We start from the raw sequence: 18,154 nt of genomic DNA on the forward strand, positions 1-18,154 counted from the left end.
TTCCGCCATGGTCATAATTCCATTTTATTTACCGCCGGCCTGTTAGCGGTATTACTGACGCTTTATCACCGACCGCTAGGGTTGTAATGAGAGCCTATATCTCATTTTAATATAGTATATTCAGAGCCAGCTTCCTACAGACTTAGAGATGTTGCATTGTAGAATCATAAAATTCAGTGCGGAAACCCTGTACCATCTTAAGAACCCATGCGTTTGAGGTCAGGACCTCCAGTTGTGAAGAAAGTGAGCCGAGCAACCTCCTACCCCTTGTTCGGAAAAAGGCTGAACTGTCACCGGAGGTATTTCCTTTGAAATCTTCTCATGAGCTGCCTCTTATACTTAAGTCTCTTCTGGGTTCCTCTGGAGGGGAAAAAACACCCAAACCTGGACTGATGCTTCTAGTGTCAGTGGCGGGAGCCTTGACCCCCTTGGAGGGCCTTGGTAGAACAAAGGGCCGTTCGAGCAAATTGTTTCCACCCACGGCCCTGGGAAAAATCTTGGGCTGGAAGATTTTCTCCATGGAAGCCTGGACTTTGTCAAGGGAGGTGAAAGTTGAGACAAATGTCCCCAGCTTCTTAACTAAATGGTCGATAAACAACCCGTTGTGGCACATCACCAGCCTCCGAAGAGGGCAGATCCCCCAATTTGGGATCCACCTTTATATTAAAGGAGCGATGCCTCTGTCAACAGGGCACGGTGCGCTCCCTAGGAAAATCACAGTCTTCTGGCCCCAACCTGACTGCACCTCCAGAGAAATGAGGGCACTGGACTGTTTAGCCTCCTCTGTCATAACAAGTATTGTGGTGAGGGGCTGTACGATGTCTAGAATTTTATCCCAAAAGATTCTGTCTGTGCCCTTTTTTGGGTCACGGATGTATTTCCCCAAGAACGTGGCCATCCTAGAATCTATCTCAGGGGTGAGCGCAACCTTCCCCGGCACGTGGGCATTCCACCCAAAGACAGGCTTTCAGCACCTTCTCCAGGGTCTAACAAAGACGGGCTGCCATGTATGTAGCCACCTTGTCCGATGACGACCACTCAGCAGAACAAGGGTGCATAAGATCTTCAGGATCCAGCATATGGGAGGCCGCCACCCCTCCATCCTGAGACGTAGTGGTAGAGACCTGGGGGCTGGCGGCCGGAGAGAGGCGCCAAGGCCTAGAAGAGCCTGCTTCATCATTGGGATCAGCATGGGAATCATCATCATCCCCATCAGAAGTATAAGGTGGTGAGGCCAGAGCCGCAACCGACAACACTGGACCTGCAATCAGATCCCCTTCCGCCAAATTAAGGCATGAGCGTGACAAGAAGGCTTTCTTCAGCCTCTTGAAGGTAACTAGGTCGACCCACTATTCCTGCCTGCGCTTAGCGGGCCGATGCATCTTGGCCGACCTGTTGAAGGGGGCCCGAGTGTGGGGCTGTTTGATCGATAGGTTAAGGGGTTCTCATGCGGCGCCCCTCCAGAGGTTCTTTGGCCGAGGCCACAGCCTGGTGTATGGAGGCATCCACTACCTCTCAAAAATAATCATCTGTAGGGAGGATGCAGAACGACTCTTTCTCCATTTAAACCTCTTACATCTCCTTTTTAATTGGCTATGAAGGTTTTGTTTTAAGTCGCTGTGCCGCGAGACAGACTTCTTTAAGACGCTGGAGTGAACTTAGTAAGATTGTGTTGTGCCCTGAAGATGTTAGGCGCCTCAAGCCCAGGGAAACTACCCCCTGTAGTCAGTGCTTTAAATGGGCCGGTACTGTCCGGTACTGAGTACCGGCACTTTTTTATTTTGAGAGGGAGAGTACCGGCACATCTCAGGAAAAACGTAATACTTTTAATTGGAGAGTACAGGCACTTCTCGGAAATAAGCAGGTACTCTGGCACAGAGTACCTGCACTTTAATTTTTCCATTTCAAGCACTGCCTGTAGTAATTAAGAGGGTATTTGGACTGGGTCTTGCCCCTGCAGCGCCCAGCAAGGGTAGTATTTTAGGAGTGTTTGTGGAGGGACAAAGAAAGTCTTACAGACCTGATTCTTTCTGGCACTGGCACCGCTTTGAATACATAGAGGCTTCCAGGCTGAATGGGATGAGGGTAGGTCCTCTGCGGTGGGGCTAGGGACCTGATAACCCCCAAGTACCAGCGTGCCCCCCGCCAAGCAGCGAGATGCGCGTCACGCACTGGCTTGTAATTTGAACCAGGAGCTCCCTCTAGCGGGCGGATCGCATTACTGGGTTTGCGTGGTCCAGTCAAGAATTAACACTATGGAATGAGCTGAAACGCGCTCCTGCGGTAATTATTACATGTGGGTGAAAGCAAGTTAAGGCAAAACGATCCCCATTAAAATCTCTAAAATCCCATAAAACAGCATAGAAGGTGGGCTGCAAGAGCAGGAAAGCAAGAGGGGGTATAGAGGAGAGACAAGGACTGTTATGGGGCACTTTCTGTACTTTTAATGGTTGTAACTGTTTCTATTTCCTTTCCCAGTGGTTCATGGGAAATATGGTTTTATTACTGTTGAAGCTCCTGGTGTTAAATTAAAGAGGGAAAAGATGAGCAGAATCCTCGCCTCCGTTTCTGACAGAATTAATAATTGGGAAGCCAGTAATATTTACGCAAATCAGGAAGTTCCAGACCCCCCTCATATGGTCCTCTACACAGCTGTGCCAGTGCTATTCTGGGTGAACCATTGTTCCGAAGTCAACATTCAGAATCCTAAAGCGGGTATTCTGAAGTACAAACACAACCTTTTAGTAAAGAAAGCAAATTATGATTTCTGATTTGCTAAACCTGTGTCTTTTGCAAAGTAATGGTATTTTTCCTCTCTCAGATGTGTAAAGGTGTCCATATTTCTTAAATCCTATGGGTCTAGCTCCCACACTGCACGATATGTGTCCATAATTCTCATTATCATCAGCTTATATAATTTTCTGTTTTGTTGTCGTTGTTGTTGTTTAGGCTTTGTAGTTTTCTGATCTAACATATACATTATTTCCTTTCAACGCTTTTGTCCACCATCTCCTTCCTAATATTCTTCCAACCAGGCCAGGTGCTTGTTCCAGATGTTTTAAACGTAGGTTTTACTCTGGAAGATTACTTACATTTTTTCTGGGTATCGGAGCATGCATTTAAATCTCATCACTCATTTTTTTTTTTTCATGCTCAAGTGATTGTTGTTGCTTCTGGACCTGTCTCATGTCATTTGGAAATACCAGGATTTTCTGTGACTCATATTTCACCTCTCCCAATTCATGCACTGACCTAGTCCTGATCTCTGTAGTTTAATAAATGTGTGATTAGCAGCCTGAAAGGGGGCCCAAGGTGGGTCTTTTTGCATTGAGGGGTGATGCGTATATCCAATCACAAAAAGAGATCGACTGTCCTGGTTTAAAAAAGAAAAATGTTTAAGCCAAGTTTCCTGGGAAGTTTTAGGATGTACCACTTCCTCTCCATGAGGTAAGCCAGATTGTTGAAGCAAGAGCAACCTTCCAGGTCCCCTGCTTTTACATTGAGCTCTCCAGGTCTCGATTTCAGATGGGGAAATTGTGTTTTGAAGTTCTTTCACTGGTTCTTGTAGTTCTGATATGCGGCCTTCCGCCTTTGTGACTGCTTTGCTTATTTTCACTTCAAGGGCATCTTTCAAGGTTTGCAAATCTTGGAAGAGGTAGAGATTTCCTTCTTTAAATCCTCTACTCCAGGAGGGATCAGCGACATGCCTTCTGGTACTTCTGCTACCGGCATCAAAATATTTGTAAATCTTTCCATTTTCTTTTGCTTAGGTGTTGTTTTATCTGTAACCATGATTGTGCCCAGTAAGGCCACGTGCTTTTTCAACCTGTAATATGGTGAGCACATGCTCCACTGATTCTACACACCAAAGCGTGTTTGTTCATGAGCTTGTTTTATTATATTAAATAAAAAAGCTGGTCTTGTTTCTCTGCACGCTCGCAGTATTCGGTCATGTTCTTTCCAACTTGGTGTGTTTGAGGTTTGTTCTCTGGCCCAGCTGTCGTAATTACAATGCAATTGTGAAAATTAAATTTTGGATTAATATGGTCTTTCTGTCTGTTTAGGATTGCCTAGGTGACAAGAAAAAGAGAATTTGTGAAAATGACGAGCCCATTAAGAAACGAGCAAAGTCTGATCCAGATAACGGAGACACATCAATCAACATTGGAATTCTAAGGGGCCACGGTGAGCTCGGAATAACTCATGCTTTTCAAGTTGCTGTTTATTTTCCTAGAAAATGCTGGTGGTCTTGAAAGTCAATGTAATGTGCTAGAGTTCATTATGTTTGTATATAATATTCACCAGTAGCTACGTTTCCTCAAAATATTTAGCAAACTGACATAGCGACAAATAACGTTTTATTACATAGTGTAGGAAACTGGCTTTTTGTTGCAGCAGTCCCTCCACTTTGTGCCTGTATTTGATGCAACTTTGACTGAAGTGTACTGGGTTCCTGCTAACCAGATCCCCAGTGTCAGTGTTCCTTCCCCAAAAACAAGACAACAGGTCACTTGAACCCCAAAGTGACGAGGCCTTTTGCACCTCTGTAAGTCCCTTGTAAGTTGTACCTCTAGTACCTAGAGCACAGGTACTAAAGAGGGCCCCTAATAGCTGCTGTGTAGTTTGTGCCACTCTAAAGGACCCAGCACCAAACTCAAGCAGACTGCCACTGCAGGCTTCGTGACAAAGTGCTCTAAAAAGTGAAATCACGACCTGGCACACAGTTGTCATGTCTCCACGGCTTGAAGCTAGGCGAGCTCGAGGGAATAACAAGATGTCAGTTAGTAAGCTTCATTTACCTAATTGTCCATCCATTACTGCGCATAAACTCGATATTCAATGTCTTCTGAGCAACTTAGCCCCAGAGGCTTTATTTTTAACAGAAACTTGGTTTCATGAGGAGTCTTCCCTGGACGTTGCTCTGACACGTCCTCCTGGCTATCTGATAAGCAGGCTAGATAGGGTGCACACGAGGGGTGCTGGGGTCGCCATTATCTATAAGGAGGCTGTTCAATGTTATTCCCGGCCTCTGACTATTCCTGGCTGTGAAAGTATGTTTTTTTTTTTCTTTTGCACTGTACCCTACTTTCACGCTTTCTGGAGTCTGTCTACCAACCCCCTGGTCCCTACGACCATTTTATCCAAGCTTGGGGATTTTAATATTCTTGTGAATGAGGTGAGCGATGCGGTCGCTAAAAGCCTTCTCTTGGATCACACAGCGCTAGACCTTATTCAGCTGGTCAGCAGCCCTACGCATACCAAGGAGTATACTATTGATCTTGTATTTAGCAATGTCGCAGACCTATTGGTTCAGACCAGCTCACGCTGTTATGGTCGGACCATTTTCTAGTTACACTGAAGCTCCCCATTCCCTCCATTCTTATCCTTCCTCCGCCTTTGAACAGGCAAACAGGGCTGCTGTTTGCCCAAGCTGAATCTCAAAGAATGGACTACCATACTGGAAAATTCCAAACCTGCCCCCCTCGGATCAAACCACCCGATTATCAGATAAATTCAATGAGTGGATCTTTAACTCACTTGATACTGTACTACTGGTAAAGACCATTACTAGAGGATTACAAATAAAAAATCCCCTTGATTTACTCCCTCACCTACGGCAGGTAAAAAAGGAGTACAAACGTTTGGAAAGAAGGTGGAGGAAACTTATGGTAATACCTCAAAATCCGAATACAGGAAAGCGATCAGAAATTTCCATGCAGAAATAAGATCCACTCAGGCTTCTTATCACGCATCAAAAATAGAACAGTCCTCAAAATTCTTCTAAATAAATCTTTCAAAAAGAGATTGTTTAACCAGCCTCGCATATTGATCTCATGGAGGCCTCTATGGAACATAGTTACAATCTTGCCCTTTTCTTTCAAAGTAAATTATTAGACATTTATTCAGTCTTTTCTGACAAGCCTGTGCAGGAAGTAGATCTTGCCAGTAAGGTTATGGCTCAACATTCAACGGTCTCTCTCTCAGCCTTCCCTCTCTTCATGGAACATTCATTAATCAGTCTTGTTCATTCCATAAAATCTGGTTCTCCGTTGGACCCGGTACCTCCTTATATTCTGGCCCTGGGGTCAGCTATCATTGCCCCCGTCCTGACCAACCTACTCAATTCATCTCTTATAAGGGTCAGATCCCGCCTCACTGGAAACATGCTATAGTCAAACCGCTTCTTAAAAAGCCTCATCTTGATGCAGCTATCTTCAACAACTATAGACCGATTTTCTTGCTTCTTGCTGTGTCCAAACTGATTGATTAACTTTTCAATAAACACCTCTCAGGCTTTCTTGAGGACCATGAGTTTCTACATCCCACTCAAATGAGCTTCAGACCCAAACATAGTACCAAGACTGCCCTGCTTGCAGTTGTGAAAGAAGTAAGGCGACTTCTTGACCAAGGGGGCTCCGCTGCCATCATTCTGTCAGATCTTTGCATGGCCTTTGATACCGTAGACCACACTATTTTGATACAAATAATTTTTGAGTCAGGTATCAATGGCTGTGCTTTGAAATGGCTTTCTTCATTTTTGGTGGAACAGACCTTCCAAGTTCTACATCGATCCTACCTTTCCAACAGTTTTTCCCTTAACTGTCGGGTACCTCATGGATCCTCCCTGAGCCGCACACTGTTTAATCTCTACATGTATCCTTTAGCTGAGATTGTAGAACCTTACGCTGGTTTCCTATGCCAACGACACTCAGCTGGTTTTCTCATTCTCCACAAACACTAATTCGGATCAATACCTACTAACCCCCTGTCTTCAAGTGGTAGCGAGATGGATGGCTGACTGCAAACTTAAACTAAATTAAGACAAAACTGAGGTGAGGTTATTCGGGAACTAAATCCTTCATAGATCCCCTTCTCCAGTCCCTGAAGGGCTGGAAGGTTTACCCCCTCCAAAAGAAAATATAAAATGTCTGGGAGTTTGGTTGGACTCCTGCCTTACCATGGATTACCAATCGAAAAAGCTGGCTGCTTCCTGTTTCAGACTACTAAGGCTTCTAAGAAAAATGTTTAATGTTCTTCCGTTTTTAGCCACAAAGCTCATTGTTCAAGCTCTCATAATTTTGCGCTTGGACTATGGTAATGCTCTTTACTTTAGTTCATCCTAGTATGTGATAGAGAGACGTCAGGTTGTACAGAATGCTGCTGCTTGCCTCCTCCTGAATCTTCCAAGGCACCAATCTGCCAAACCTTCTGTAACCTCCCTCCATTAGCTTCCCGTTGAACACCGCATAAACTTGAAAGCCCTTTGAATTATGCAGAAAGCTCTGAATAGTAGGGGCCCTGCCCTTTTAAGGCCTAGCGTTTTTCATTACACCCCTTACAGGTCCCTCAGATCCTTGATGGCCTCTCTGGTTAACAGAGCACGGTGGGGTTGGCAGATCCATGGCTTATAAAGCAGCCTAACTTTGGAACTCCCTCCCTTTGGAGCTTCGTCTAACCAGTCATGAACTCTCCTTTCGTAGGAATCCGAAAACCTAGTTGTTCAGAGCTTAATTATCTATCCTTGCAGTCTATTCTGTTTCTGCTTTAGTGCTGGGAGGCCTTCGGGTAGCCATGCACTTTATAAATCCACTAAACTAAACTTGTGTGCCAGGTTCCCTAACACTGCATGCAATATTTGTAAGTCACCCCTACAGCAGGCCTCACAGCCCTAAGGCACGTTGCATTATATTATAAAAAAAGAGAACTAACCGGCATGAACAGATATGCCCATGTGCTGGCCAGTTGAATTGCTGATAGTACAAGTGAACAGGGAAGCCATCTTAAGGTATGTACTGGGCACTGGTCAAAACGAGTTTCCTAGCTACATAATGGCTTCACTGAAACCTATGGTGTTTGGTATCAAACGTCCCGTATTAATAAACCCACACTGATAACAGTGTTGCATTTATTAATAACATATGCACCCAGAGGGTACCCTAGAGGTTCTCCCTGAAAACCTACCAACTACCAGTGTGCCGACTGACTGGTTCTAACCAACCTTGCACCACAGATGAGTTTCTGACCCCCAGGAGTGAGAGCTTGCGCTCTCAGGCGGTCATGAACAAAGCCTGGTCTGGCAAGGGATGTTATACACCCCTTCCAACAGGATGACCTGTAAATTAGCATTTCAAGGCTGGCAACATCAAAGAGCCCACCGCCTTTGGTATGCGAATTTGGCCATTTGATACTTGAACAGGTGGGGAAATCCGCTATGCAGGAGGTGTGTTGCATCTGCAGGCTGGACACTTCTAGAAGGTTGACCAGCAGGAAGTGAACACTAAGTTAGGAATTCCACCATGTTGTGTGTGGTGGAATTAAGAATTCTGGGACCGGGTGATGCCCACTCCCCAAAGGAAGTGGCTACCTAGGGGGCGTAGTTACTCTAAGGGAGGTAGCCCATTGTCTACTACCCCTCACTTCCCTTAGAGCTCCTAAATTGAGTATTTAGGGGACTCCCTGATACCAGGCCTTCTGATTTTGATGGCCAGAAAAGGAGTGGGCAAAAAGGACTGCTGACTCAAGAACCGAGGAGCACAACTGACTTGGCACCAACCCTCCCAGCTTGCCTGCTGCACCCGACCCCTGTGGAGCAACTGACTCGACCTGCTGCTGTGCAGACTCCAAGAAACCCAGAGGGATACCAGTGCGTCGCCTATTGCCAAAGAAATTCCCTTGGAGTAGAGGAGCTACTCACCTGCAGCCGCAGGCACCAAAAGAAGTAACAGCAATATTTGGGGTTCCGGGCCCCTTGCAGCAGCCAAGGCTTGTTGTGTCCAGACCAGGCACCAACGCTGAGGAAAACCTACATGCATGTCGAAGGACTTCAGGGACAGTGCGACCCACATTGTGAGTCGCGAGCTGTCCTGTTTGCCCATCTTCAGCAGAAATCAAGACAGAATGAGAGAGCCTCTGACCTCTGCCACCTCTAAATGCCTCTACACCCAGGACCCACAGCCCAAGTCCGAGGGAGGTGGTGGTGCCAATGGGGTCCTGAGACCCTCTGAGGCTAAGCCCATCCTTGGGTTTGCCAATATTGGATTCCCAGTCACCGCCTGCAGCCAGTTTGTGCCGACCTGACACCTCCTCCTCCCCCACCACCTTTCCTGCGTGCCTCCAGTGACAGAAACCCAACGCCTCAGGACACCTCTGCACCCGGCCACCCCGGCCTGAGTAGAAGAGTATCCAAAGGGGTCACCAGGTCCCGAGCATCATAAGCTCTGAGCCTACTTGTTGATTCAGCCGAACCAGTCCCAGCCTGCAGCCTCTTTTTGCAGGACCCCTCCAACTGTGAGTGACTCCAGCACAGGATCATATGCCAACAGACACCACTGCACCCGAGTCCCACTGCCTCAGGAGAAGTGGACAGACGATGTCCTTGTGCACCAGAGGACCTCAAGGGTTGAGCTCCCCCATGGGTTCCCCAAGACTGCCCACCCCTAGTCCCACCATGAAGCCTCACTGGACTGTTGCCCATTGAAGTGAATGGGACACCCGACACCAAAACACACCTCTGCACCCGGACTTTCCAGAGCCTCCCGAGGTGACCTGTTGGTGTGGCCTTTGACCTTTCCCCAAACTCACCTTAAGTCCAGGAGAACAGTCCCGTAAGTCGCTGTAAAGTGCCAGAATGTAGTAAGTTTTGCCTCTATAGGGTAACATTACCACACCCAAAAATTGCACTGTCAACTTTTAAAAACTGTAAAGATTCCTAACTCAAAAATGTCTTGCCTGATCCCGATGATCCTGGTATCTAAATTCATCTAAAAGTATGTGTTATTTTTATAAATTGGTGTAGTATTTCTTTATTGAGTGTGTCTCGTTTACTGCCTGTGTGTGTGCAATACATGCTTAGCACTACCCTCTGATATGCCTAACTGCTCACCCACACTGCCACATAAGAGAGCATTTGCGATGTCATTTATGCCTCTGCGATTCCTATGAGGTCTGCCTGGACTGTTAACACATTGTACCTAGTTTTAGTCCACTATATAAAGAGCCAGCTTCCTACACATAGACAAAGAAAGTCGCAGTATTTTTTTAAATAAATTTTTATTTTGGAAAGTCAGGGGTGGAACTGAAAAATATTAGTGAGGACACCCACCCTAATTTGATTGACATGGAACCAAATTATGGTGTAGCCATTAGAGACTTAAGTGGTTGATTTCTTTCCACCTGCTTTTCCATTTCGTATTCTCTTTTTGAAGCTTCTCGTTGAATTGCATACATTACAACAGCTGCATGGGAGTTTACCTTCCTTCCAAAAATCTCTCTGGCTTTTCTTCGATAGACTTAATTTATGACTGGTTTCATTACCAAGGCTTACCACTTGACTAATGCTCCCCCAACCAACATGGCAATATTATTTCTCCCCTCCACCCAAAGCACACCCTTGTGACTAAATCCACCAACTCCTCTGTTTCACTTGCAGCTCTCATCAACAGGCGTCTGTCCTTCTAGGTGCACTCCACCCCTGACGTCTGTTGCTGTAGGAGCTTGGCTATGTCCGGGCATGGATTCATAGTTAAACTGAGTAACCGAATACTTTGGTGCTGCAACCTGTCATGGCTGGATGTGTCTGGTGGTCCTTGGTCCTGTTCCTTGTCTGTCAAAAGAAAGATTCATTTGTGAGCTCACAATGCCTTTCCATGATTGCTAAATGAGCATGTCTGCAAAAAGGGTTGCAATTTCCTAAAACAAAAAGCGAGTGGGCCAAAAACCTCCAGCATTGCTGAGCTCAAGAATGGAAGTTGCTAGGAGAATCCAGGGGAAGCCATCAACAAGGACAGAGGAGCTGGACATTCAGCGGTTTTAGAGGATTGTAGATGTTTTTCAGCAGCCCCCCTCCCCCCAACACACACACCATCTGCTCAGCACCTGCTGGGACCTACCTTCCATCCACACCTTCCTTTCATTCCTCACGCTTTAGCCATCCAGTACAATGGCGACAACAGATTCATTGTTAAATTCTTCTCCCTTCTCAGGTATATTTTTGAAAGACAAAATAGAAATTTCTTTGGGACATAATCTAATTTACAGTTAAATCTTTCCTGTCCCGTTGGGCAATTCTGGAAATGGAGCATTCTACTGCATTGGTAGTAAAAGTATAATTCAGTGGTTTATGGTCCTTTCTTAAAATGAAAGGTATGGCCAAAGTTCTCATAAAATGCTCTGAAAGTCACCACAAAACAAGTGAAAATCTTGATTCTGGATGAACTAGCGTCACAGAAGGCAACAATACAGTAGGTAGGAATGAATACACTATCGAGTTGAAGAATTTGCAGCAAAGTTACTTGTATCTGACTTGTAGCTGAAAATTCCTTATCTTTGAATTCTCCTCAGGGGTCAGACTGGATCTGGAAGATTTTTTGTGAGCAGTACCCCTTCACACCGGTAGGTAAAGTCGACTGGCTTGTCTGTCATCTGCACCAGAAATGACATTGCATTACCTAAACAGGCACCACCCAGGTGCACCAACGCCCGTTCTTTTCTTTCCACGCCAGAACTTGTGCTGATCTTGAGAAGTTCTACCGTTCAGTCATTTTTTTACTGGAGTTTTTCAACATTTTGTTGGCTAGTTTTGAAGGTTTCCTCCTGGTGTGTCAAGGATGTCATCCAGGAAGACTGGGATTTAAGCCATGTGGAGCCTGTCATCGGCCGATGTTGGTGACTGATTCACACCTTGTCTGTCTCTGGTGTTTGGAGCGCAACCACAACCTAAATTCGTGCTCCCATTGCCCAGCCATGCATCCGAAGGCTTTGAGGGAACGATCCCTAAAGCTGATGGTGGCCCTGCACTCCACGTAGGTATAGATCTTGGTCAAGGAGAAGGGACCGGTCACAGAGTCCGAAGTTGTCATTGTCCCAATCCAAGTCCTTGGGGCAATCGGGCAAGTTGGGGCACAAGAAGAAGAGCTGTCTCTGACCTCTTTTCATCTGTCAGCCGATGCAACTAGGGTGCGTTGGCATTATAGGCCTCATTCCTCAGAGCCTGCGTCGGCTCTGCTCCTCCCTGTCTTTCCAGGAGCCGGAGCAGCCCCTGTCCAACTCAGAGTTCTATGAGCCATGTGCCTTCGTTTTTTGGAGTCCAACCCCATTGGCATGCTTTTGGGCCCCAGATAGTCAGAAGGGGCCCCATCGGGTTCCACGCCAACAGCTGTGGCCTCTGCCCTGATGGACACCCAGTGATCCAAACCTGCATCCGGACCGGCGCCGATTGTATCATCTCAAACTCCCCTGGCGCTGGTACCAATGCAGACGCTCCCAGCGTTGTCACCATTGTCATCCCCGACACGGAGGCAGATGTGCATCGCCTGAAGCCAACTCCTGCAAGAACTTTGCTTCCTAGATCAGATCCTGAGCTCTATTCCCTTGGGCTAGGCCTGGGGAGGATTGGCAATGGTTGCTGCACCCTTTAGATTTTGAGCCCTAATACAAAGAAATGGACTGGCGTGAGGATCTGGGTGAAGTCAGTGGACTGGATATTTCTCTAGATACGGGTATGCTCTCTCCCTCTACTGTGGCTGCGGAGGAAGGGGCATCCTATGCAATGGTGGTGTGGAGGGCTGCGGAGGTCCTCAATCTTCAACTATCCTCAGTGGCAGTCAAGACTAATGTCTTGACAGAGGTACCACAGCAGGGAGTTTTCACATCTGAACCCATACTCCCTTTTAGTGATTCCCTCACAGATGTCCTTTTGGGGACCTGGTCTAAAGCCAGCACAGGGGCTCCTGTGACTTGGCCGGTTGACTGCTGCCATCACCCCCCAATCCTGGGGATCCAACCTTTCTCACGCAACACCCTACCCCTGAGAGCTTGGTGGTCCAAGTCTCAACTTCCTACGGCGTTTTCCCTACCTCTTCCTCAGATAGGGAATCTAAAAGTCTGGATTCATTTGGGGAGAAGATGTTTTCTTCTGCCAGTGTGGCATTGCAGACCATGAACACGGCATGACTTTTGGGAATCTCTCTGACATGGTCCAAATCTCAGAAGGAACTGCAAAGGACCTGAGGTGGTGGCTAGCGAACCAGGATTGGTTCAGAGGCAGACCCCTTGCCTGTCCACAATCAGATCTGACACTAGTGACAGATGCATCATTCCGCGGATGCGGCGGCCTTCTGGGAAGGGTGGAGATCAGAAGACTCTGGTGTTCAGGGAATATTTTGCCTCCAGATCAACCTGCTGGAGCTCCAAATGATATGATTAGCATTGAAAGCCTCTCTACCGTCCATCAAAGAATGGCTAGTGCTGGTGTTCTTGGGAAACCCCACTGCCATGTGGTATTGCAACAAACAGGGAGGGGTGGGCTCATGGACCACTTGTCAAGAGGCTCTGTGTTTTTGGACATGGCTGGAACAGCGGGGCATATCCCTAGTGGTTCATCATCTGGCAGGCTCTCTGAACGCCAGAGCAGACGAACTCAGCAGAAGATGCCTAGCGGATCACAAATGGCATCTCCACCTGGCGGTGGCGCATGGTCTCTTTCAGCAGCGGGGAGAGTCATGGTTAGATATGTTCTCCTCTGCTGAGAATGCGCTGTAGGAAAGTGCCCCTTTTGACATGGTCATTCCCCCCCCCCCCCCCCACCCCACCCCACCCCTGACGCTGGCCCGTCTCTCCCCCCCCCCCCACCACCAAACACACTTTTTGCCTGATATCTGATGCTAACTTGACTGAGTGTGTGCTGGGATTCTGCTAACTGAGCCCCAGCACGTGTGTTGTTTCCCTAAACTGTACCATTGCTTCCACAGTTGGTACACCCCTGGCACACAGCTAAGTCCCTTCTAAAAGGTACCACTGTTACCAAGGGCCCTGTGGCCAGGGAGGGTCTCTAGGGGTTGCAGCATGTATTGTGCCACCCTAAGAGACCCCTCACCAAACACATGCACACTGCCATTGCAGAATGTGTGTGTTGGTGGGGAGAAAAAGGTAAAGTCAACATGACAGCCCTCTCTGGGTGCCATGCCCACATACACTGCCTGTGGCATAGGTAAGTGACCCCTCTAGCAGCCCTAAGGCAGGGTGCACTATACCAAAGGTATTGGCATAGCTGCATAAGCAATATGCCCGTACAGTGTCCAAGTCCATTCTTAGACATTGTAAGTGCAGTGTGGCCATATTGAGTACATGGGCTGGGAGTTTGTCATTACGAACTCCACAGCTCCATGATGGCTTCACTGAAGACTGGAAAGTAGCTATACTTCTCAGCTCAGTAAACCCACACTGATGCCAGTGTGGGATATATTGAAAAATGCACACAGAAGGCATCTTAAAGATGCCCCCTGTATTTCACCCAACCCTCGAGGGTAAGGCTGACCGGTCAGTGGTAGCCTGCCACTAACAGACATGTTTCTGACTCGGTGGGGTGAGAGCCTTCGTGCTGTCTGTGGTCAGGAACAAAGTCTGATCTGGGTGGCGGGTCTTCATACCTCCCTCCTGCAGGAACCTCAACACTTGGCCGTGAGCCTCAAAGGCTCCTGCCTTTTGTTGCACTGCCCCAGGGCACTCCAGCTAGTGGAGATGCCCGCCCCCCCAGACCAAGCCCCACAGGTTTGGAAGTAAAATGAGTAAACACCTTGAGGAGTGTCCACCCCAGCTGGGACCACCTCTAGGGTGCACAGAGCTGAGGTGAACACATCCTGGCAGGATCCTTCATCTTACTGTGGAGGATATTAACCGATAGGGTTAGGAATGTGACCCCCTCCCCAAAGGGAGTGGGCACAATAAGGGTGTAGCCACCCTTGGGGACAGTAACCATTGGCTACGGCCCTCTGACACCTGTAATGCCCCTAAATCTAGTATTTAGGGTCACCCCTGAACCTTGGTCTACAGATTCCTGGTGACCTAACAAGAAGAAGGACTGAAGAGCCGCTCCAACAGAGAAGACTCCAGCGACAACGGATTTGGCCCCAGCCCTATCGGCCCTTCTGCAGCTTCAAGGCTCCTGCTACAAGAAGACAACTCGTCCTGCAGGACCAGCAACCTCTACAAACCTCCAGAGGACTCTCTGCCTTCCCAGGGACCAAGATCTCCCGAGGACAGCGGCTCTGTCCACAAAGAAACCTCCAAGAAGGACTCCATAACCACCCGGATCCGCAGGTCCTGCCCACTCTGCGCCCATGTCCAGATGGCCCACTGGTCCAGAGGAGGTCCCTAGGTGATTCAGATCTCGAGTCCACCCTGGGATGACCACTCCTGACCAAAACGACGACGCTGGCAACCTATATCCATAGGACCCCTTGACTGCGACCGGCTCTGGTGAATATTTCCCAATGACTAAAGGTACCCCTGCACCTGCAGCTCCCTGGCTTCGGGGCTGAGGGTGTGTGTTTGGTGCTTACCTGTGTGACCCCCGGTGCTGATCTAAACACCCCAGGTCTGTGCCCTGAAGTCCTGGGTACTGAGCATGCAAGCTGTTTTCTTCTAAATGCCTCCCGTCTCCATAGGATTCCATTGGGTACCCGACACCAACATTGACCTCCGGGCCGTGTTGCTGGTGGTGCACCCTTGGTGTCTTCGTAAACTTTGCCCTGTGGACACCTTAATACCTGAAGACTGGTATCGTAAGTCGACTACTTACCTGCAAATTGTGTTGTTACTTTTTCTCCCCTAGGACTGCATTGCTTTATATGAGAGTGTCCACCTTTGAAACTGAAGAGTATTACTTACCTGTAAACTGTTTTATCTGTGAATTTTAAATAAAGTGCACTTGATACCTGGAAGTGATACATTCTTGAAACTGTACTTATCTGCACTAAAAATATTTTAAGTTCTAGAAATAAAGTAACACATTATATTTTTGATACCTAAAACATTGGCCAGGAGTTGGTCATTGAGTCTGTGACTCATTTCTTGACTGTGTGTGTACAACAAATGCTTTGCACTACCCTCTGATACGTTTAACTGTTCGACCACACTACTGCAAAAGTAAATGCACACTATACCTTACTTTGGTATAGTCTATAAAGAGCCAGCTTCTTACATGCGCAGGGTCAGCAATTTTGCACGCTGGAGTTTCAGAGGCGGCTCTCGCTCTGAGATACTTTTCATCTTGAGTGAAACTCAGGCCTCCTGTATGCCTTTCCACCCATACCACTCATGCCCAGAGTTCTCAAGAAGATCAGGAACGACTGGGCCCAAGTCATCCTTGTGGCTCTGGATTGGGGACAGAGAGTTTGGTATCCCGAGCTACTGAGCAAGGTCATCGATCCTCCAATGAGGCTGCCCCTTCGGGTAGAACTTCTGTTGCAGCAACAGGGGAAGGTTCTTCACCTGAACCTGTGCACTCTTCGCTTTCTTGCCTGGAGATTGAGCAGCAGCAGTTGACAGCTTTTGACCTTCCTCCCTTAAGTCTGTAACATATTCTTGGCAGCCAGGCATCCCTCCCCCCAAGACAGTGTACGTCGCCTGCTGAAAAAAATTGTGGCTTGGTGTGGAGCTGTTGAAGCCTTTTTGGCCCGCTTTCTAAAATCTTTCTTTTCATTCTTTCCCTCACCTAGCAGGCCTCTGCTTCGGGCACTCTTCAGGGCTATTTAACTGCCATTTCTGCCTTATTACGTTTGCCTTATCAACCTTCTTTGTTAAAGACCCCTATTGTTCATTGGTTCCTCAAAGGTCTTATTCATCTCTTCCCTCCTCCTTCATTCATTATACCCCAGTGGGACTTTACTCTGGTTGTAACATCTTTGATGTGTGCTCCTTTTGAGCCTCTACACAATTGTCCCCTCAGGCTTCTAACACTGAAAACTGCCTTCATTGAGGCAATTACATCTGCTTGCTGAGGGAGTGAGTTGCAGACCTTGTAATCTAAGGCACCTTACCTCTTTATATATCCTGACAAACTGGGCCTCTTGTCTACCAAAAGTGATCACATCTTTTCATAGAGGCCAATCTATCACTCTGCCTATTTTGTACACCCCCCCCACATCCTTATAAAGAATCAATCAATCAGGCAATCCGGTATTATTTGTATAGTGTGGCTTGTCACCCGAGTGGATATCCAGGCCCTTGCTGCAGGTGTTTATTTGTATTTTCAGTGCCTTTCTGAAGTGGGTCAGCGAGGGCGCGGAGGTGGGGGGTGTTCCAGGCTTTGGTGGTAAGGTGGGAGAAGGAGCGTCCTCCGGTGCGGCAGTGGCATATTTGTGGTATCTTTGCAAGGGCGATATATGCCGAGTGGAGGTTCCAGGTCGGTTGGTGGATGTGAAGGCGGTGGTTCAGATAGGCAGGTCCTTGGTTATGGAGGGCTTTGTAGGCATGGGTCAGGAGCTTGAAGTGGCATCTTTTCTGGATTGTGAGCCAATGGAGGTCCTTCAGGTAAAAGGTGATGTGGGTTCTCTTGGGCAGGTTGAGGATCTGTCTGACAGCTGCCATCTAAATTGTCTGAAATCTTTGCATGATTTTGGTGGTGGTGCCTTTGTACAGTGCGTTGCTGTGGTCCAGTCAGCTGGTGATGAGGGCATGCGTAACAGTCTTCCTCGTGTTGATGGGGAGCCACTTAAAGATGTTGCAGTGTGTGTGGAAGCAGGCTAAAGAAACAGCGTTGACTTGGCGTTTTTCACAGAGAGTTTGATGTTGAGAATGGTGCTGAGGTTGCGGGCATGACCTTTCAGTGTGGGAGTGGGTCTGAACTCTGCTGGCTACCAGAAGTCGTTCAAGAGGGTTGAGTGTCTGCCGAAGATCAGAACCTCAGTTTTGTCTGTGGTGAGCTTGAGGCAGTTGTCCTTCATCCAGGCGGATACGTTCTTCATACATTTGTGGAAGTTGGTCTTCATCTTGGTGGTGTCTGTTGAGAGCGAGAAGACAAACTACTTGTGTTCAGGGTAGAAGATGATGTTGATGTGCGATCTCACAATGTCTGCAAGTGGTGTCCTGTAGATGTTGAAGAGTGTTGGGCTTAGCAAGGAGCCTTGGGGGATGCCGCAGATGGTGTGTTTGACCTGTGAGGTAAAGGGGAGGCGGACTCTCTGGGTGCGTCCCGTGAGGAAGGATGCCATCGGAGTGCATCATCTGTAATTCCAATCTGGCATAGTCTGTTGATTAGTGTGTGTGGTGGGAGACAGTGTCGAATGTGGCAGAGAGGTAAAGCAGGATCAGGACGGCTGCCTCTCCTCTGTTGAGCAGGGCACGGGTGCCGTCTTTTGAGGCAGTCAGAACTGTT

General features: G+C 47.7%; 1 protein-coding gene across 3 annotated transcripts in view; it reads left to right on the plus strand.

The window, feature by feature from the left end:
- MSH3 (mutS homolog 3) overlaps nucleotides 1-18,154 on the plus strand; it is a 1,766,808-nt gene that overhangs the window by 77,916 nt on the left and 1,670,738 nt on the right. For all 3 annotated transcript variants that reach the window (XM_069224514.1, XM_069224522.1, XM_069224532.1), the window contains exon 2: nucleotides 4,065-4,185. In XM_069224514.1, the coding sequence (XP_069080615.1) occupies nucleotides 4,065-4,185 (121 nt within the window). The remainder of the gene's footprint in view (nucleotides 1-4,064; nucleotides 4,186-18,154) is intronic.

Source organism: Pleurodeles waltl, chromosome 1_1 (assembly GCF_031143425.1).
Source record: "Pleurodeles waltl isolate 20211129_DDA chromosome 1_1, aPleWal1.hap1.20221129, whole genome shotgun sequence".
Lineage (NCBI taxonomy): Eukaryota > Metazoa > Chordata > Amphibia > Caudata > Salamandridae > Pleurodeles > Pleurodeles waltl.